At 43.5% G+C, this 22,864-nt stretch overlaps 1 protein-coding gene across 5 annotated transcripts in view; it reads right to left on the reverse strand.

Moving 5' to 3' along the window:
- The window catches only part of RALGAPA2 (Ral GTPase activating protein catalytic subunit alpha 2), a 1,651,508-nt gene extending 1,644,039 nt beyond the window's left edge, over positions 1–7,469 (reverse strand). For 3 of the 5 annotated variants that reach the window (XM_069234347.1, XM_069234345.1, XM_069234344.1), the window contains exon 1: positions 7,206–7,447. In XM_069234347.1, coding sequence (XP_069090448.1) covers positions 7,206–7,311 — 106 coding nt within the window. In that variant the 5' untranslated portion in view covers positions 7,312–7,447. Of the gene's footprint in view, positions 1–7,205 lie in introns of all 5 variants that reach the window. The other 2 variants (XM_069234346.1, XM_069234343.1) reach the window with 1 other exon arrangement.
- Between the last annotated feature and the right edge of the window lie 15,395 nt (positions 7,470–22,864).

The raw sequence follows: 22,864 nt of genomic DNA on the forward strand, positions 1-22,864 counted from the left end.
GAATTATGTACATATTTAGGGAACAAAGTCATATTTAAATCAGGCTAAACCAAAAACAAGTATATTTGGTAAGTGAATGGGCAAATACACTCTGTATGTGCAGGGCAATATACTGAAATTTGAAGGGGTATTCCCCAAATCCTCTTTTGTGTTCTTAAGCCTTACCCCATTTGTCTCTTCCAGGCTCTCAACCATATAAATCCATTACCTCCCTTTACCGCTGCCCTCCCCTAAATACTAAAAACTCCCTAACTCCTTTTTCCTCTACCATCACCTAAACCCTAAAAACCTTTTACCTCTACTCTCCCCATAACACTTAAAACTCTTTACTTCTATCCTCTCCCGAACCATAAATACATCTACCACCTTTTAGATCTACCAGCCCCTGAGCCCTAAAACAAATCTCCTAACACCCCCTACCCCCTTTACATGTAACAGAAAGCTAAAAATCCATTACCAATTCATGAACCCTACTAAACCCTTAATACCCCTTACCCATAACTACCCTTGGAACCTAAAACCCCTTTACTACCCCTTATTCCTACCCATTGCTCTTAACCCACCCATGAAACCAAAAATCCATTATTAAATGCCATACATTTTTCATTTAGTTATGGATAATATACATATATTACCATTAAAAAATAAATAAAAGTCTTACCTGTATGGGAAAGCCTCCCCCCACTGTAAAGTGCCCCGCATGGTTCTTACCTGTGTGGTAAAGTCTTCACGGTAAAGGAGCTGCTTTTTAAAGGATGTGCGGTAAATGTTACATTCAGAATAACTGGGCTGAGAGTTTTAGAGATGTCGTAAGACTACCTTGGGCACGCTATTTCTACTGTAGGGTTCAAACCAGAGGGTGACTCGGTGAGAATCATACATGTGCCAAAGAGAAAATAAACTAAAGGCCAGCAATTACATTTCTCTATATCTACTATGTATACTAAATTAGTAAACCATTTTACAGATAAAAGTGATCAAATAAAGAGGTTATTCTGCACAGGTGTGAACAGCAAGGAAACTTCTTCAATATTGAGAAACGTAACGTTCCTATTCTTGGTTCATCTGATTTGGCAGAACTTTCATATAGAGGCCTGAATACACTAAATGCACGGAGTTCCATACATGATTTAAACCAGACATATACAAGTTAAGTTGATCTGTGTACAGTGTTACGAATAATTAATGCTGTAAAAAGAAAATTATTGAAGCCTAATGCTGAGGGTGGTCGCTACTTTACAAGGCATGCTGAGATCATCACCCTAAACCTGTCTGCCTCTTCGCAGATTTCAATGGTAAAAATCATTGGTTTTTTTGATGATCAACAACAGTAACACTCTACGCAGGTCTTCTCCCATGAAGACATTTCTTCAAAAGACTGTTAATGCTGAACAAAGACAGCTCACTTTCAAACTGAAATAAAAATAAGTAATGGTTGCATTGGCCCTGTAGGGATTCGAATCCCAATCTTCTTGTCAAACATAGATCTCAGAAGTTAGTGCTGAACTCTTAGGTGGCATAGTTTCTTCTAGTCAGCATTGGCTGCAAGATTCAGCGTGTATATAGTCGGACATTATAAATGCTGTCCAAAGAGATGGTTGGAATAAATTCTACAACCACTAGAGCACATGTGCACAATTAAACTTCCTCTTTGTCCCCAATACTAACAAACAAATGCGTATGGAAAATGTTACGACACCCTCAGGGTAAAGTTCAAAACACGAACTATTGCTGCTGTCAGATTAACACGTGCTCCAAAGAAGCCGCAGCAGCATGCTACCCTCTGCAAACTCAAAGTAAGTTTCGACAAGAGTTTTCCTTGCGCACAATCTGTTTATGCCCACCTTTGCAGTTTTAATAAACATAAATTATGCACAGAGCCAATGCAAGCCTTCATAGACAAACGTCTCTTTTTCTCTAAAAATCATGTCTTCACAATTGTCATTACGCTCATCCTCCACCTAATCCACGTTTTCCACCCCCAAACATTCATTCAAAACGACCCTTACTTCCACAATTCTAATGTATTTATTTACCAATATCAAAACAAATATTTCAATCAGACCCATGAAAATTGCTCTCACACCCTTTTGTCTTGTGTTCCTCACCCACTCTTTCCTCTTTCAACTTCTTAACTCCCTTTACAACGTGATTTTTCTAAACCACTCATCTTTGCTTTCACTCTTCTCCTTAATGAATTCATCCAAATCTTTAAGGAACTTAATGATGACAATGGCTTCCTCTAACTAAGGATGTATACTTCACCATAGCCTACCCTTCATTTTCTTTTCAGCAAACTGAAAACTCAACTGGCCTCTCCCATAATAAAGTGCTCCACAATGTCCGTGTGGCTACAAAATTAAGCATGTTCTTGTAGTCTGATTACGAACTGCTTTATGGTCTCACAACACTTCGCTAGCCCTGTGTCTAATGTTTGCGTTTCCACAACAATATTCACTGATACGGCAAAGCGATTTTCAATTATTTTTCTAAGATTCACACCACACTTTGATCACCAGTCGTTGGGCACTCACCCCTAGATGCAAAAAAAATAACATGGTATCGCTCAAGTCCCAATGCATTAAGAAAAGTGCATTATTCTGCACTGCTGAGAGGTATACCGTATTCAAGGCCGATGCGTGATTTTCAAATATGCTAATCCCCTTTCCTCAAGGCAAAGGTGTCTCACTTGTAGAAGCCAGGAAAAAAGTAAGTGTGACTACAGATTTTAAGTTTGTTGTCTAGGAGTATAGAATCAAATATTGGATGAGAATCACAAAGAAACTGTAAATAAAGCATATAAGTACTATGCAGGGTACTGTATTTAAAAATCCCACCCTTGGTAATGTTAGGTGACCCAACAGTCGGTCACCAGGGAAAAGAAGCAGACTGTCACGTAAGAAGGAGAAAATCACCAATCAGCCCAAAAGAAAACGGTTCACCGCAGCAGCAGCACCATACTTCTCATCCGTGATGTGCCTCCTTCCATGATTCCTCTAAGCTCAATTTAGCTCATGAAATGGGCAAGTGCCGATGAAGGGCATTGAAAACATTTGTAAGCACAATAATATGGGAGATGATCATATGTGGAAATGGGGGGAAGGGAGGCATACTTAAATCAATACTATACACAAGTACCCCTCTGCACCATACGTTATAAACACTGCTTCAAGTAAGACGCATATTCCTATTGCTTGTTTTCAATTTCAGCCAGTCCGTTAAGACCATTCTCTGTAGTGCGGAGGCGTAATACCTCCTTTCTCCTTGCAATCATGCACACCCGGTCTTAATTTAGTTGTGTTTCCCGAACAGGCAAGCTATTATACAAAAATTGTTCCCAGTGACCCTTCGACTCACACATGGGCTCTTCCAAATCATACTCTGTAAGTTTTAAATGACTTGTGTGTTTCTCCAACCTCATAGGAAGGTTTAGGCTATCAATAATGTCTAAATTGTGTGGTTTTCTTATTTACCTCATAAGCAATATTGCTTTGCTATGAACCCATCTCCCTTGGCAACAAGATTATATAATGGGACCCTTGGAATTTTCGAAGGTATGGTGAGCTTTCTTAAAACACCTCCCATATTTTGTTACTTGCTCCCATAAAGGCACCATAGTAATTGTGTTTTATTCCCTTTTTTATGTCTAGCATAAAGTGTACTACAAGCTACAGGCATTTCTGCCCCGAAGAAGACCTTCCGTTAAATTGTAATCCCATCCTGAAGATGGAAAGGCGTTGGCATAATTTATAATAATGTGGCATAGGGGCCAGTTAGTTTAAAGAAAATACTGTCTCTGTGGACTATGAGTTGGATTAAATATTTTACTTACATAGCCTGACAAATGACTCAAGGTTTATGCCCCATCCACATAGGGCCTCATTATACATGAAGGAATAAGTGTGTGGAGACACTCAAAATCTCCCACACGTAACCTAAACAGTTGAACACTGATGTGAATGTGTTTGATGGTTATTTTTGTGGATACTCATTTATGTTGTACAAGTATATATTTTTGCGAAAGTTTGTTTTTTCATGTTGAAAACTAATGGATATGGACACTTATTTGTGTGGAAACTTATCTACATACCAGAAAGTTTAAAGTGTTGTGAAAGTGTGTAGTATTAATTTATGTGGAATGTAAAATATATGATCAAAACCAAAAGGTGTTTTCAATTGTAAATCGCAACGGTAACTTTTATGGATAGAATTAGTCCCTGGTTGCGTAATTTCACTGGCTTGTGTTCTTTTCTCAGGGAGTGTACAGACAATACTAGAAAGGGGGTACATCCTCATGTAGAGGTTGAGATGCACAAACAGTCCATATTAGTAATGGACAGTGGTGCAATATGAGTATGCGTCTTACCTTAAACAGTGTTTATAATCTATGGTGTAGTGGGTACTTGTGTATTGTATTAACATCTGTAAGCACAGCAGCACTCTGTCCTCTGAAACTCGCAATGTAAGAAAGGACCAGAGCTTTTTCCACCACAGACATCATAAAACCTAAAGGTTGACTGCATGCTAATGCAGCAGTGTAGCCTACATTTTCCTTCTGTACCACTCCCTGGCTGGTCCAACTATAATGTGTTGAGCTGCCCTAGGTCCATTAAGCAGCACTCTGTCATGCTTGGGGCAAGCAGCCAACTTGTCACTAAGTTGCATTTTAAAGAATACCAGAGCGTCGTTAAGAAGTCAAGTGTTTATTAAAAAATACACTGTTAAACTGTTTCCAACAGCCTGATCAGTCACCAGGTCAATACCATGCAATACTGGTGTACAAATGCAATAAGCTATGGGAGCTTGCTGACATCATTCTCCGATTTAATGAGCTGTCCACTGAACCCTTCCAAAAGACATGTGTGACACACCTGAAGACAGGGCAACGACACAATCTATAAGATTATCTCAAGATATAAACCTCACCAAATGTGGTGCAAGGAAATTTGGATCCTTATTCCAAACGCATTAAACATGTGGAATTCAAATAAGGGAATTGTAATTTTAAAGCTCCAAAAGTATTTTGCTCATCTACAGCATTCACTCCACCACCTAAAAATAAATTGTCACCCCTCCACCTTTAAACTGAACCCTATGCACCAGCAGTATTACCTCAAACAAATATCACAATGATTGCTCAAAATAAAATGTATCCTAACTGCGTTTAAATAATTAAGCATACTGTATCTAGTGAACCAATGAAATCTCTCTCAATCTTGGAAGCATATACAAGAATGGAGTAATGCTACTATACGTATCATTCATACAACTAATGATGTCTGAGGCAACAAACGTTTTCAGTAGGGACTGTGCCATCCAGAACACAACTGAGAGTAGATTACTTTCCTCACAAATTCAGCAATAAAGCAGTTGCAAGAAGACAGTAAGGGGAAGACTCATCTTCCCATTCTCCAGTATCCCTAGCAAAATAGCGGTCTATTCAGTTTACACTTCAGTTTATTGCTATATAAGGTTTTTTCGCTACTATGAAAAGACATACAGAGACTTACATGTAAGCCGTCAGAAATAGCAAAGGCTTCATTTACTCAAATGAGGCCAGTGGGTTTTAGCAAAGATGTGGTTCTAAAACAAATGAGCTTACAAGACAAAACTTGCATTAAGAGTTGGGGGTAGAAGATTTAAAATAAGGAATGGCTTTAAAGAAAGTATTAAACTATTAAAGTGTATTTCAAAGTAAAGTGGAAAAAAAATCAAAGAACATAAATCAAAAATCCTGAAACTGACAGTTTTAACAGTATTATGAAAGCAAAGACAGAGCAGTAGCCTACAGCTAGACCAATCATTGAAACTGGCTGAACAGAGCGGGCCTGGCGGTCAACATCCCAAGTCAACACGCATTTATATGTTGCCAATTCGTAGAAACCTAGAATAATTAAGATGGAGATGAAAGAAAATGTACTGCATAAAGACATGCTTCCCTAGTTCCTCATTTGAAATGTTAACGCCAAGCACGTATTTGTTTTTCCTTTGTGCGCTTGTAAGCAGAAAACTAAGGCTAAGCATAATACTGCCAACCAAAGATAATATTGTTTTTATATATTTATTGGCAGGTTCTCCTAAACCGGGAGACCACTGCTCAAAAAGAACAGAACAAGTTACGCTACGGTCAGTCGGCCGAATGTGCTTTAAGTGTGCGTGCAAGGAAAAAAAAAGGCACTGGTCAGTCCAGAGAAGTCTACTCGCACTCATGGGGACATCACTTCAAGTATTGTGACAGATGGAGTAGAACTTTATTTGCAATAGTAGACAGGCGATAAAAGACACGAGGGGCAGCAAATGACTGAAGTGTGCAGGAGATCTGGGTGCGTTTGTATACACTATTGCGGCAGGAAGTGATAGAAGAGGGGGGGCTCTGGTGCCATCTTATGAGACATCTACAACGGCCACACGAAATGCGGCGTCTCCTGGTACTCCTGTTGTTGAAGGATTAGCAGAGAGACGCAAGCGGATGGGCGTGTATTTAATATGAGCCATGAAACGTGAATTTACAACAAACATTCTTTAGATGGGTGGTTGCAGCCAGGCCTCGAATATCTTAATGCTTTATTTGATCAAGGGATAGTGGCAGCACTCCACAACATACCTGATCTATGAAAAAGTGCTGGAATGGCTTGCAGACGTGTAACAGTCATTTGGCCAAGCTTATCTACCTGCCATGCTGTTCATACTGTTTAACAGAAAGCCCATTTACCGCTCTGTGGGTTATACTTTTCAACGTGTAGCAACAAAGCTAAGCTTCATGGCTGAACTTTTAACGGGTCTGTCAGTATAGGAGCTTCTCAAAGGACCATACTATATTGTACAGAAGTGCTGAAACTACTCGCTCTTTCAATTAGATTATGCCAGCTCTTTTCAGCGGGTCTAAGGTACTTTTTATTGGCACAACATTGGCACGTCTTACTGGGATCGATTTACCTAACGTATCTGCCACTTACTCAATTAAGTATTTGTTTCTGTGTGAGGCTTTGCACAGAAGTAGAGTCTTCCTACTCTTTTACATAGTGCACTTTGCCAGCGGTGCTGAACGGCCGTGAAAGTGTAGGGATGTTACGCTTGACAAAGTGTGTTTTACAGTTTGGAGTACTAACAATGGTGATGTGCTTTGCCAGGGGTAACAACAGAGCCTACCTCGCACCCTCCCTTCTCTCCGAGTATCTCCTCTCCCCACCCCCTCACTCTCTTACCCAGCACGGCTCGCAGGTGCTTCAGGCGGGTCAAGACGTCCTTCTTCGGGTCCAGAACTTTCTGTGTAGATTTCTTGAGGTCTCCATGGTTCCTCCTGGAGAACATACCGCAAACAGAGAGTGACTCGGGGCAGGAGGCGCCCCCGAGGGGCTGCAGGTGCTGTGGGTGAGGGAGCACACACCTACACTTGAACGCAGACTCCTCCGCTGTGACTGTGTGCAGCTCCCTGGCTGCCCTCCCCTCTCTGCCCGCTTACTGTCACTGCGGCCGCTCTCAGCTTACTAAACACAAAGGAAGGACTATACGCAGTGGTAGTCCCGTCACACAACTTCGGTAGCCATTTCGGAATGTCAGCCCAGACCGCTGTCCATACAAAACAGAAAAGATCCGCACAGCGGCTACCACTTGTCTTCAAGACACGTCTACAATGGTAATTTAGACTTCAGAGGGCACAATAATCCATGTTAAAATCGTTATAGATATAGTTAAAGAATGTGTGAAGTACTTAATATTTGAAGCATTCGTGTTTAGTGCAGAGTAAGCAATATTTTCTGCCTTCGCAAAAAATATTCGTGTCTGTATCTTTTACTTTGCCTCATTGTATTACCATCCCAACTGATAGTTTCAACATGGTTTCCTCTATCATGACGTATATTTCAACAACATTTGCTTTCAATGTCCCCTTTCTATGCCCATGGCTACTGTATGTGCCCTCGGTCTCCCTTCCTGCATGCTGTAGGTAAACAAGGAACTCACATTTATCCACTCGACCGCGTCTGACATCATAACGCCACGTTCACGCCCTATGTTTTCAGTATTTGCCGATGCAACGGAGGGAAAGTTCAAAGTGAGGTTTGAAACGCACACGCGCCTTGTTGTTATTGTTAGCATAAATAAACGTTAAAATCGCACGTAACGTCTTCCTGGTGACTTTACGCTTCTGCAATTCCATGCCCATCCTGTAAGCTTATTGCCTTTGGACATCTTCCTGAAAGAGTGGAAAGGAAATACAATTCTATTTCAGAACCGGAGGCTCCGATTATGCTGTCTCCTTCTTTACTAAACTCCAAACAGCAACCAATCAGTTTACAGGAAAAAACACAAACTACATGTCCCAGGAGGCATATGCCTAACATCACGTAGCCCAATCACCACCCATGCCCTTTGTCCATAAGAGCTATGACCCTTAACGTCACTTCCTCTTTCTTTGCTGCTCCGCAGCAGATAAGTGACGCTTTTATTCTTTCTTACGTTTCTTGTGTGATTTAATATGTTAATGCGCTTGTAGTTACTATATTTATATATCGATTTATGATTACGGGTAGTGACGCGATTTCGCTCGCGATAACCTGTTTATTTCACCCGTTTAGTCGTACGGCTTCTGCCGTCCTGATTTCTGTCGCCCTGTGGAGTGGGAGCGGGAGCAACTACACTCCTGTGTAGTCCCCTTTCTCTGTCAACGCTCACGCGTTTTTCAAGCCGATCTCATCACTTTGATGAGTCGGCTTGGATTTCTGAAAGCGTGGAGCGCCTGCCAGCCGGTCCTTTTTGCCTAATCCCTTTATCTGCTCCCTGACGCCCAGTTCATCTGGAACTGGGTTGTAAAATACAAAGAGGCATCGCCTAGAGTGTTATATACGGGCAGCTCCCTCCACCATTTAATAGGGCCAATTAGCCTGTCTGGGGCTCACACTCCCCCTATTGTTTTTTCAAAAAAGATAAAAAATGGCTCAATGGAGTGAAAATGAATCTGGATTTTATCCTGATGATTTGGGCAACCAACTAGAGGTAAACCTAGTGGAAGCCCTTGATAACAGAGTACAGCAATCTGTTAATGACGCCCTGGTGAAAGCTTTGGGACCCTTTTCAGGGCAATTATTTGATTCCGCAAAATCCCAGGGTTGGCATAGCGAACATCAATCTTCATCACATGAGAAGAAATCTAAGTGCAAAGCCAAAACCAGAAACTTAGAAGAGGTTGAAAGCAAGATCACTGGTGCTCATGCTGATGCATTTAACAAATTATTTTAAATGCATTCCACCGAGCATAACTATAGTAATCCTAAAGATTTAGACTCCTCTCAATCCTCTTCAGATCCAAACTCTGACTCCAGCGATTCTGACGTCCCGGACCCCCTATCCCCAGCAAAAAATCTAGAAAAGAACCTAACTCATCTAAGACCCTAGATTTCGACCCCACCCAGATCATGCACCCTCGAGCCTCCAATTGGACCCCATCTCCGGAAGTAGCTCAATACGTACATGACAATGTCAGAAGAAGTTTTGACAAGGAGGTCCGCTCACGCCTTCGGGCTGAATGCCCTAGACCTGATGAAGGTGAAAAGGTTACAGACACTCCAGACATTGACCCCACTATGGTCACATTCATGAGGAAATTTGGTAAAGACCCCAAGAAGGGCTTAGACAGATCATGGCGAATATGCCAGGATAAACTTCTGGATGTCACGGGTCCCTTGACAAAAATCCTCGACATGGCCTACCTCGCCAAACAATCGAATACACCCGTGGATACGGATGTCCTGATGGGCTGGGCCCAGAGATCTCTTTGCCTTCTTGGCAACGCAAACTGTGCGGTGTTGTCAGAACGCCGCAAATCCATTCTTATGAGAATCGACTTTGCAACCTCCGAAGCTGGCCCATCGGCTGATGGCCTTCTTTTTGGCTTGTCCTTTATAAAGGACCATCAACATTTTGTGCTATTTTCTCTTCCCTAGATAAGGCACACTTATCGCTTAAGAAAGTCTTCAAGAGAAACCTTTTTGCCAGGGCCGGACGTTTTGGAGGGCTTATGCCCAGCCGAGGATCCTTTCAAAGCTCTCAATACTCCTATACGAGAGGGAAAAACAACTGGTACTCCGACCAATCGGACACCACCTTCTACCCCACACGCAACCGAGGTGGACGCCCCAGATACAGACGAGGACCCCGCAGGGGCCAACAGGGAGCAATCCAAGAATCTAATTATTCAGGTGAGCATTATTCCTTATTCTCAAGTACGGCTTGGGGGCAGAGTGGGCTTATTCCTAGAAAATTGGAAAAGAATCTCAGGAGATTCTTGGGTTCTACAGACAGTTACTGGTTTTCACCTAGAATTTATAGGAACTCGATTCAAACATCCCCTCCAACACAAATGTATTTTTCCCTTGCAGATCAGACTTTTATAGACTCAGAGGTACAGGACCTCTTACACAAAGGATCAGTGAGTTTCTCTTCTCCTCACCCAACAGGTTTCCTAAGCCCTATCTTTGTCGTGGACAAAAAGGGAGGCGGTCACCGTCTAGTGCTAAATCTCAAAGAATTCAATTACTGGATCTTGTACAGGCACTTCAAGATGGAGGGCATCCATTTGCTACGAGACATTCTTCTAGAGGGAGATTGGATGGTGCGTCTCGACTTAAAAGACGCGTACCTGTCAATCCCCATCTATCACCCTCACAGGAGATTCCTACAATTCCTCTGGAAGGGACACTGCCTGGAATTCAATGCCCTTCCCTTCGGCCTCTCATCGGCCCCGTGGTGCTTCACAAAATTATTAAGGCCAGTGATGGAACAGCTGAGATCCAAGGGAGTCAGACTCATAGTATACCTCAACGACATCCTTCTGATGGCTCAGAATCCCCAAACACTCATGACTCATCTAGAATGGACAATCAATCTTCTGCAGGAATTAGGTTTCCTTATCAATGTGCAGAAGTCATTATTGACTCCCTCTCAAGTGATAGACTTTTTGGGATTCAGGATAGATTCTCTCCTCTCCCTTCTTATTCTTCCACCTCAGAACATTCGAGGCATCAAGAGAGAGCTAAGGACGGCTCTAGCCAACCAGATAATTTCATTGAGGAACATTGCCAGAATAGTGGGTCTGCTGGCTTCTTCGATTCAGGCAATATTCCCGGCCCCTCTTCACTACCGGGCACTTCAGAGACTCAAAATCAGTCACCTTCAACAGGGTCTAAGTTACTCAGAAATGATTCCCCTGACCGACGAAGTGAAAGCAGAACTTCACTGGTGGCTCCAACACATGGAAGCCTGGAACGGCAGAGCAATTTTCGGCTCTCACCCAGAAATTGTGATAGAGTCCGATGCCAGCCGTTGGGGATGGGGAGCCCGCTGTGGCTCGATAGTAACTGGAGGCCGGTGGTCAACCTGGGAACAGACACTTCATATCAACTGTCTGGAGCTTCTAGCGGGATCATTTGCCATCAGGCGCCTTTCCCCCCAAAAGACAGACTGTTGCATTCTGCTCCGAATGGACAACATATCGGCAGTGCGATATGTCATCAAACTGGGGGGCACGAAATCCAAGATACTGGCCGAAATTGCCAAGGAATTCTGGCACTATTGCCTCAGTCATCGCCTGACCATCATGGCGGAATACCTCCCAGGCGACCAGAATACAATAGCAGACTGGAACTCCAGGTACCTGACAGAGACTGGATCCGATAATTTTCCAACAGATATCCAAAGTTTGGGGGCCGTGCAAAGTGGATTTATTCGCTTCTCGCCTCAATACTCAGATCCCTTGTTTTTCCAGTTGGCGCCCAGACCCTCTAGCTCAGGCGACCGACGCTTTTCTCCAAGATTGGTCGATCTGTCCTTAATAGAATTGAAAATTCTTGACGCGTAAGCTAGAAATATTTTTATTGTGTCTGTCGGGTACCTCGTTTTCGAGCGCTGCTAGATTACTCTCGTATCCATCTAACAAGAACCCAACCCCGTGGTCGCGATACCTTTATTCAGTACTGAAATTGGAAAAATAATAAGTTCAGGAACCCATAAATGTGAAATTAAGGTGTGATGCAGAAAGGGGATGGAGTCACGAGAGGCCGAGTCATTAAGCTGGGTATTGCTAGTCAAAGTAATATTTTTAAAAAAAACCTTCCGTAAAGAAATTGGAAACACTGACACATATGTGACAGTAAATCTTTGCTGGCTTCCTTAATAAAAAAAATTCTAGCAATCGCGCTAAGAATTTTTCAATTCTATTAAGGACACGGAGGCGAGGATTATGCTTCTCTTTCCATGCTTTATTTTTTAACAACAGCCAATGAAAACCATGGAAAGTAAAAAATGACATAACCCAACACAAGTAATATCACATGATGAACCATAGAGGAGGAAGCCTATAAAGTGTTACATCACACTCAGCCACTCCTCTTTCTTTGTCCACAACAGAAAAAGTCAAAGTCTTAACATGAACTTGAAAACGCAAATCCAGAAAACAGAAGAACTGGCATCCAACTTGACTGGAAGAAGAACGATATCGGGACAGTCCGAACTACTTTTCCTCATTTCCTAGGAAAAAGGAAAAAATTCAGGCCATAAAAACTGAATATCATAAGAGATACTTATATCAACTATGCAAAAGGGTGGGATAGCACTGAATACAGTAACTTGCACAAAATTCAATAAGATATGAAACATAATAATCACAAATATACAGTGCGGGAGGGATAATCCTCGCCTCCGTGTCCTTAATAGAATTGAAAAATTCTTAGCGCGACTGCTAGAATTTTTTTTATTCTATGTCAGGACCGGAGGCTCAGATTATGCTTGTTCAAAGCTGATTCACAACCACAGATGCAATATCGACAATAGGTTTATAGTAAAACGTTTTAAATGTCAAAGGGGAAGACCAATCTGCTGCCTTTAAAATGTCCTCTAAACGAGAACCCAAAGCCAAAGACTTTGAAGCCATAGCTCTTCTGGCAGAATGTGCCCCAAACTTAGAAATATCAATGCCTGCTTCACTCAGCAACCAACGCATCCATCTAGCGAGAGTGGCTGAGGAAACAGGATGATAAGGTTTAACTAAAGAAATGAGTAATTGCGCCCCCATATCAGAATGAAATTCTTCTGTACTCACCTCGTACGCTCTAAGACACTGCACCACACAAAGTTTGGGGTTGTCCACAAAACAGGGATAAGACACAGTCTTCAGATTGCATTTAGTTCTACGCGAAATGGAAAAAGATACTCCCTCAGGAGAAAAAACTCTCCCTGCCAAATCCAGAGCTCTAACATCTGAAACTCTCTTACACGAAATTAGACATAACAGCATGGTGAGTTTAGCTGACAACTGTTTCCTAGACAAAAATCTATTAGAAGGCCAGGATTCTAAAAAACGAAGGACAATATTCACATCCCAAAGGGACAAATAACGGGGACGAGAGGGGTTAGCCAATCTAATACCCCTCATTAACTTACACACAATTGGTGACTCTCCGATGGGTTTACCTTCCACTGGTAAATGTCCTGCTGAAATAGCAGACCTATAGTTATTGATGGAACAATATGCTAGACCTGACGCTGCCAGGGAAGAAAGGAAATTTAGGACCAGACAGAAACCTGCTGAAGAAGGATCTGCACTCCTAGAACTACACCAAGTACTCCATCGCTTCCAAGCCGAAGCGTATCTTTTGTGAGTATTGGAGGACCAGGAACCCGCAATGAACTCGGAAGATTCTTGCGAAAGACCTGGGATGCTCCATCTTTCCCTGAAAGACGGCAAGCCATCAATGATAGTTGACCCGACAGGATTAAAGGGTGTAACAACCCCTGAGGGTCCTGGAGAAGAATCTCCCGGAACTCAGCTCCATTGCCACTGGGAACCATGCCTGGGATCTCCAAAGGGGGGTTACCAGAACTAACTCTGCTTGCTGACGCCTGATCTGGGCCAAGACCCTTGGCATCATGAAGGGAGGAAACGCGTAACTCTGTTCTTGAGACCAGTCCTGAAGAAACGCATCCGTCTTCGATGCTTCCGGAGCCGGTCTTCAACTGAAAAAATGTTTCATCTGCCGGTTGAGGCGAGATGCAAACAGATCGATTGAAAAGGGACCCCACTTCGCAGAAAGAGTTCTGAAAACTCTGGGATGTAACCTCCAATCACTGAAGTCTCTCAGATGACGAGAGTTCCAGTCGGCCACTAAGTTGTTGGCTCCAGGAAGATATTCCGCCACCACTGAAATCCTGTGCTGAAGGCAGAAGTGCCAGAACTCCTTGGCTATCTCCGCCAGAATGCGGGAGCGAGTTCCCCCCAGCTTGTTGACATATCTCACAGCCGAGATGTTGTCCATGCGAAGGAGAATACAACAATTCGCTCTGATGGGAGAGAGGCTCTTGATTGCAAATGATCCGGCAAGGAGTTCCAAGCAATTGATGTGGAGACTCAACTCCATGCTGGACCATCTGTCTCCTGTGAACACTGAGCCGCATCGGGCTCCCCAGCCCCAACGACTGGCGTCGGACTCTATCACTACGTCCGGGTAAGAGCTGAATATGGCCCTGCCGTTCCAGGCTTCCATATGCTCCAGCCACCAATGCATCTCCGCACGAGACTCCTCTGACAGGGGAACCTGATCTGCATAACTTAGGCCTTTCTGAAGATGAGATATCTTCAAGCGTTGAAGGGCTCTGTAATGCAAAGGACCCGGAAATATCGCCTGAATCGAAGAAGAAAGCAGGCCCACCATTATCCCACCTCTTGCTTAGTCATTGTTTCTCCCCCCCTCTTTTTTAGCACCATCACCCACCAATCAGACTTCCTCCTAATCCATCAACCTTTGCCTGGAATTCCAGACTTCAAAGTGCATCGTCTTCCTCAATGGTTGGATGGCCTACAGATTCTGTCTTTCTGGATCTTCCTCGACTCAACGGATTTTTGGACTTTTGCTCTGACTTATTTTCCTTTATTTTGGCTATTCTTATTATTTTTTCAATTTTTCCTCTATTTAGTTCTGCTTAACTTGTTTCGCAAGAAAAGAGGGCTGTTCGCAGTCAAGTGATGTCATAATGCTATGTGTGCATTCTCATAGATTGTTATGTTATGACTACGTTTTTAATCCCATTGGCTCTTTGTTCTTCGCCTCTTGGGATTTGTAGTACGTTTCTTGACTGTTGATGTTAAAGTAATAAAAGAAACGCATAATACTCGCATCCGTGTCTTTAATAAAATTAAGACTTTCTGTCATAGACTAGGAAAATCTACATTAGCCCCTAAATATTCACAGATCCCTGCAGCAGATACCTTAACCCTACGAGATATTTTAAAATGCAGCCTTTCGTCAACAATTCTATGTCAGGACCGGAGGCTCAGATTATGCTTCTCTTTCCATGCTTTATTTTTTAACAGCAGCCAATGAAAACCATGGAAAGTAAAAAACTACATAATCCAACACAAGTAATATCACGTGATGAACCATAGAGGAGGAAGCCTATAAAGTGTTACATCACACCCAGCCACTCCTCTTTCTTTGCTGCTTCGCAGCCAGATAAGTGCTATTTTCTTTCTTGTATTTTGTAATAACGTGTTTGGAGCGGGCTTTTCCCCTCCTTGTAAAGCGTTCTTTTTGGATCGCTTTTCTAATAGTGTGGAGCGGGAGCAGGGGAGCTAGGACTCGCGCTTCCAGTGCAGTCCTATATTTATGCCGGATGAAATGTCTTATCTATTTGATTTATTGTTTTATTGCTCGCGCTCTGCATGAGCGCGTTATTCGAGGTAGCGCTGTCCCTGCGCTCCTCATTAGAGTCTGTCTGCCCTTTCAGCGCGACCGCGTGTGTTCCCTTCACTGTAGCCTGCAATTATCTCGAGCCCGGTCGTGTTTTGCCGGGCCGAGTACGATATTTGTTTTTCCACAGGGGGCCTGCCTCCAGCGCTTGGACCGGAGCGCTTTCTGCACTTTGTTTGTTTAACGCTCGTCGAGAGCGTTTTATTGGATTTGGGCTTACGCTCGTCCAGAGCGTTTAAATTGGATTTCCTTCATACGCTCGTCGAGAGCTTTTATTAGGGGCTCTGCCTCTTGTTGACACTAGCGCAGCTGCGCTATATAATCTGAACTTTACTTTCACCGGCTAAGCTCCCATCTACGCCCCAGTGCCTGGACACTGGGGTTGGAATAATTCCTACTCAGGCTGGGCCTGATTTCAAGGGTTTTTAACCCCTGCAGAGCAGCTCCCTCCACTTCCTAATTTTGACTGTTTGCTCTGCCCTGATTTATTACTTTATTGATTATACTGCTCCTTTGGAGCCTCATTTCTGCTGATTTTATCAGTATGGCTGGCTATGATGACCAAGCCGAAGATTTATACTATCTGGATGATACTGCTGGTACTTTTGACTAGGACCTAGTCTATGCTCTTGACGCAGGAGTGCGTCATTCAGTCAATCAGGCCTTAGCTCAGGCCATTCAACCCATCAAGCACCACCTATTGGGCTTGGTGGATCAACAGGGCTGGGTGGCCCCGGGGGGCGCTCAACCCAGTGGGGAATCTTCCTTTGCGGCGAGCACTCAGGCTCCCAAGCAAACTTCTAACCCGCATGCTGCGGACTTTGAATCCCTTCTAAGGAACATGGCAAGGGAACATGACTACAATGCGGGATCACAAAAGAAGACTGTTAGTGACCCAGCTTCTTCTTCTTCTTCAGAGCACTCCTGCTACCAGGGTGATGCTCCCCCTCGTAAACGCAAGAAGAAAGCTCACAACAAGGAGATTCCTACCCCTAAGGTGCTGACTTTCGAGCCAGAGGACATTGTACACCCCAGATCCTCTCTATGGTTACCACCCCCTGAGGTGGCAGATTATGTAGAAGCCCATATTAGACACAGCTTCGATAAGGATATTCGTTCTAGACTGAGATCCGAGTGTCCCAGACCTGATTTCCCTTCCAAAGTTACAGAGACTCCAGAGTTGGATCCTACTCTAGTAACTTTCCTCAAGAAATCTGCGAAGGATCCTAAGAAGGGTATTGATCGTGCCTGGCACGGATGCCAGGATAAGCTATTAGACATTTCCGGACCTCTAACTAAGATTCTGGAATTGGCTTTTCAGGCCAAAGAGTCGGGTGAGCCTATTAACCCGGACATTCTGGTAGGCTGGGCTCAGAGAGCTCTTTGTTTTTTGGGCAATGCCAATTGCGCCATTTCTTCAGAACGACGCAGATCTGTTTTGATGAAGCTAGACCCCAAGCTGGCAGACCTCGCTGCCTCTGAATCAGGCCCCGTGGCCCAGGGTTTACTTTTTGGATCTCCATTTATGAAGGAACTTTCCAAGTTCGTGTCCACTTACGCCAGTCTGGACAAGGCACAAGGTTCCATCCGGAGAGTGCTACGTCCACTTTTTCGTGGGGCCGGACGCTATAGAGGGCGTGCATTCGGCCGCTTCAATCAGCAAGGCCCCCATTGTGGCTCCTACCAGCAAGGAAGAGGAGGTTTTCAAGATTACGACTCCTCCTCCTCTACCTTCTACCCGTCGAGACCGAGGTATGGTCGGGGCAGATTCCGCAGGGGGAGATCCAAAGGTCAACAATCTTTCTCCCAGGAGTCGGGAGCCACAGGTGAGCTTGATTGTGTGTTCAGATGTAATGCTGGGGGGCAGAACTCAGAACTTTTTGGAGGCTTGGCGCCTGATTTCCTCAGATGCTTGGGTCTTAGAGACCATACAAGGGTTCAAGCTAGAATTTTACGAGTCCCCGTATCAGCAATGCCTTCCCAGGCAAGTGTATTTTTCCCTTCAAGATCACAGTCTCATTTCCGCAGAAATTTCGGCTCTGGTCAAGAAGGGCGCCGTGGTCAAGGCTCCCCATCACCCTTCAGGTTTTGTCAGCCCAAGTGTTTCTAGTAGACAAGAAGGGTGGCGCCTCCCGCCTAGTGCTAAACTTAAAAGACTTCAACGGGTTTTTGATATATCGCCATTTCAAAATGAAGGGTATCCATTTGTTGAGAGACGTTCTCCAGGAGGGGGGACTGGTTAGTCCGTTTAGATCTAAAGGACGCCTATCTGACCATTCCTATTGTTCCTCCGCATCGGAGGTTCCTTCAGTTCTATTGGGAGACCGAGTATTACGAGTACAAAGTTCTCCCCTTTGGCCTGTCCTCTGCCCCTTGGTGTTTCACGAAGGTAATGCGACCAGTCGTAGAGTTCCTTTGCTCCCAAGGGGTCAGATTAATAATTTACCTGGACGACATCCTGATCATGGCTCAGGATCGAGACCTTCTGTTGTCTCATCTGGAATGCTCGTGTCTCTACTTCAGAGGCTGGGGTTCATAATCAATGCCCTGAAGTCCATTCTGGTTCCCGCTCGGCGGATAGATTTCCTAGGCTTCCAGATAGACTCGATGCAGTCTCTACTTATTCTTCCCCCGGGGAAGATTAATTCGATCAAGAGAGAATTGAGATCTCTATTTTCCAGACAGACTGTACCATTGAGAGCGAATAATACTTGCCTCCGTATCTTTAATAAAATTAAGACTTTCCGTCATAGACTAGGAAAATCTACATTTTTTGTCAAGATATTAATTACATTCAGTGAAACGTTATCCACAGGTTTGCAATAAAAAACTTTAAATACATTATCATTAGACCAGTCTGCAGATTTAAGAATATCCTCTAGACGGGAACCTGCCCAGAAAGCTTTGGAAGCCATATCTCCTCTCGAAGAATGAGCCCGAAACATCGAGGTGTCAATACCCGCCAAGGACATAATCCATTTGACCCAACAAGCCAAAGTGGTGGCAGAAACAGGATTATAGGGTTTTCTGAAGGAAATAAGAAGTTGGGATACAGAGGGTGTTCTCAGATCTGCAGTCTTTTGTTCGTATATTTTTAAGCATTGCCCAACGCATAACTTAGGGTTATCTGGAAAATAAGGATAGAAAACCGAAGTTAGATTGGTCTTAGTTTGACGAACCACTGTAAATAATACTCCAGATCGAGTAAACTGGCGATTAGAAATGTCTAAAGCTTTGACATCAGAAAGACGTTTGATAGAAATAAGATATAACAACATTGTCAACTTAGCGGATAACATTTTCAAGGAAAGCATTAAATTATCAGGCCATGATGAGGAATTTTAAAACTACATTCACATCCCACAATTGTCTACATTTGGGCATTGGAGGATTAGAAAACTTTACTCCATTCAAAAGATGGCAAACAAGAGGATGTTCTCCCACTGGTTTTCCATTCACATAGGCATGGTTGGAAGGTATAGCTGATTTGTATAGGTTAATGGTGCGAAAAGCTTTGCCTTTGCTGGCTTCTGCTGCAAGGAAATTGACGACAAAAATCACATCTGTTGAAAAGGAATCGATTTGTTTCCCAAACACCAGCTGTGCCATAAAGACCAGGCTGATTTATAAGCCTTCTTGGTCCCTGGGGCCCAGGATTGTGAGATGTATTGTGAGGCTTCCGACGAAATGAGAGGGAGAGACTGGGGGTTCCTGAGATTTTCCATGCCGATAAAGTCAGGAGATTGTCTAAAATGAGGGTGTGGGTATGGTGAAGCGGATCTAACAAGAGATTCGGAAAAGAAGGAAGAAGGAAGAAGGAAAGGAAAATCCACAGAAAGTTCCAAAAGGGTTGGAAACCAGATTTGGGATTGCCAGAATGGGGCTATGAGAACCAAGGTGCTTGCTGACGTCTGAGTTGTGCAAGCACCCTGCTGATCATGAGGAAAGGAGGGAAAGCGTAATTCAGTGAGATAGACCAATCCTGTAAAAAGGCATCGGATGCCAAGGCCAACAGATCTGGCCGCCAACTGTAAAATTGAGGAGGCTGAGTGTTGAGACTGGATGCAAACAGGTCTATTACAAAAAGGCCCCATTTGTTCTGATTTTTTTGGAAAATTGAAGAATGAAGCTTCCAATGGCTCAAATCTTGGAGATGGCGCGAATGCCAATCTGCTACTGAGTTGAGAGTACTTGGAAGATACTCTGCATGAACCGAAATATGGTTTGAAAGGCAAAATTCCCAAAAGCTCTTGGCTAGTTCTGCCAAGGGTTTGGATTTTGTGCCTGAGGTGATTTATATAACGAACCGCTGAAATATTGTCCATCCTGAGAAGGATAGCACAGTGAACTTTGTTCTTTGCTAGGCTTCTGATTGCAAAGGAGCCGGCATGCATCTCTAAACCACTGATATGCAATTTGGACTCCTCTGAAGACCATGTACCTCCAGTCGAGACTGGTCCACATCGGGCCCCCCAGCCTGAGCGGCTTGCATCTGATTCTAACACTAGATCTGGGGCTGATGCAAAGATACTTCTTCCGTTCCAAGCGTCTAAATGGTCTATCCACCATTGAAGCTCTGTACGCAAATCGAGATCTAGCGGGATAGTGTCTGAATAAGATAGGCCTTTCCTCAAATGTTGAATCTTTAGTCTTTGGAGAGCCCGATAAGGTAGGGGACCTGGGAATATTGCTTAAATGGAGGAGGAAAGAAGGCCCACTATTCGAGCCAGAGATCTGAGGGAGATAAGTGAGCTGCATAAGATCTGAAGAATCTCTGATTTTATGGATTTTATTTTTGCAGCCGGGAGAAGGAGGGTGGTCAAAACTGAGTTTATTTGGAAGCCTAAGAATTGTATAATTTGGGTCAGAATCAGAATGAATTTTTCTCTGTTGATGATAAAGCCTAAGTCGGCTAAGAGAGAACAAGTCAGAGTTAAGTGAGATAGAAGAGAATGGGGAGACTGGCTCAATATGAGAATGTCGTCTAAATAAATGATGAGTCTCACACCTTGAGCTCTTAGAAAAGCTACCACCGGTTTCGTGAGCTTGGTGAAACACAATGGAGCTGACGATATACCCAAGGGTAGAGAGGTAAAATGAAATAGTTGGTCTAGCCACTGGAATTGGAGAAATTTCCTGAAGTCTTGATGAATTGGAACAACTAGGTATGCATCTTGAAGGTCTAGGCGAACCATCCAATCTTTTTTGGAGGAGCGTATCTCTGAGGTGAAGGATGCTTTCCATTTTGAAGTGTTGATAGACCACAAACTGATTGAAATGTTTGAGATTGATTACAGGCCTCATCTTATTGTTCTTCTTTTGAACTAAGAAGATGAGACTGGTAAAGCCTGAAGGATGGGGTTGGGTAAGAGAAATGGCTTGTTTTTGCATAAGAGAATGGACTTCTAGAGAAATGAGGTCTGACATTTCTGTGGAAAAACGAGGAAGGGGAGGTAACTCTTTTTGAATAGGATTTGAATAAAGATCGATCATATAACCTTGAACCGTGTTCAGAATCCAAGGATCTGAAGTAATTGATGACCATTTTGGAAGAAAATAACGAAGAAGACCCCCTATCGGAAAAGATCCGAAAGGTGTGCTTACCTGAATGATTAGAGGATCTGGGATTCCTGTAGCCCCTGGAACGGATGCCTCTGCCTCTCTGTGGGTAGAATTAGGGCCTGTATTCCTGGTAGGATGCATTGCAGTATCCACGGGAACCTTGGTTGGAGTAACCGCGGCCGGCAAAGCAGTTCCTGCCTCTGCCGGCCCTGGCAAAAACACATTGAGTGAACATTTTCTTTAAGGATTGCTGAGCCTTATCTAAAGAAATGAAAGTGGCCACATATTTGCTCAGTTCTTTAATGAACAATTCTCCAAAAAGTAAGCCTTCGGTTTCGATGTGAAGATGTACAGTTGCTAAATTAACCAATTTTGGGTCCAGTTTCAATAAAAGGCCTTTCCTCCTTTCGTTGGTAAGGGCGGAATTAGCATTTCCGAGAAGGCAAAAAGAGCGCTGAACCCACAGAGAGAGTTCCTCAGGATTGATGGAGGTACCATCAATTCTGGCTGCCTCAGCCAAATCAAAAATGCGAGTGAGGGGACCGACCACATCTAAAAGTTTATCCTGGCAAGAAGACCATGCCTTATCAACTCCTTTTCAAGGATCTTTGCCAAGTTTTGTAAAAAATGTGAGCAAAGGTTGATCAATTGAAGGTGTAATAGTAGATTTGTGAGAAAGGGAAGGACGAGGGCATTCGGATGTCATCTTGGCCCTGGTCTGCTTATCCAAAGGGCAAAACAATTTGTCAGAAACATATTCCCCCACATGGTCCACAGGAGTCCACTCAGTAGAGTTGGGATAAAGGATGTGACAAGGGTCAAACATTGGTAAACCTTCAGAATCGAAGAGGGTCATGGGCTTGGAAGAGTCAAAGGAGGATATCTTGGGTTTCTTTAAAGGGGGGGGAAGGTAAGGAACTTTCGTCGTCTTTGTCAGACAAATATCTGAATCAATGTCAGGCATGTCATCATCCTTATCAGGGATGGAAGAAATTAGAATAGGAGGTATAATATTTTTTCATTTTGATTTACGTTTTAAAGACGTTTTAACATTATCCAATTTGTATTCTCCTCGGAAGGAGCCTTGTGAGGAACCGCATACTCTGCCATATGTGAGGAAACCTAACTCACCTTTTGTGCCATTTTTTGTAATTTTTTGGGTTGTTTAGAAGGTGAAAGGCGCTGACTGCATTCCCCCGGAGTTTGGGCCGAAATTGTTTTAGAAATCATATTAGAAAAAGAAGACTATACATTTTTGGATAATTTTTGGATGGAACAAGAAACAGCCTGTTGAACAGAGCTCTTAATAAAGGAGTTAAGCTCTTGTATAATTTGATTAAGATCATGAGGGACATCCTGTCCCAAAGGAGAGCTATCTGTCTCCATGCTGTGTAGAAAAATTGAAGCTGCAGTGAAGCTTCGAGGAAAACAGCAAAAAAGGGGTTAATTCAGTGAAGGGAAGGCTGAGAAATAAAGGCTCTGCCTATGGGCGGTACTGAGAGGAGGGAAAAAACTTTGAACGACGTGCTGACGCTGCCTCTGACGAAAGTAGTAAGGCAGGACAG

Source organism: Pleurodeles waltl, chromosome 5 (assembly GCF_031143425.1).
Source record: "Pleurodeles waltl isolate 20211129_DDA chromosome 5, aPleWal1.hap1.20221129, whole genome shotgun sequence".
Lineage (NCBI taxonomy): Eukaryota > Metazoa > Chordata > Amphibia > Caudata > Salamandridae > Pleurodeles > Pleurodeles waltl.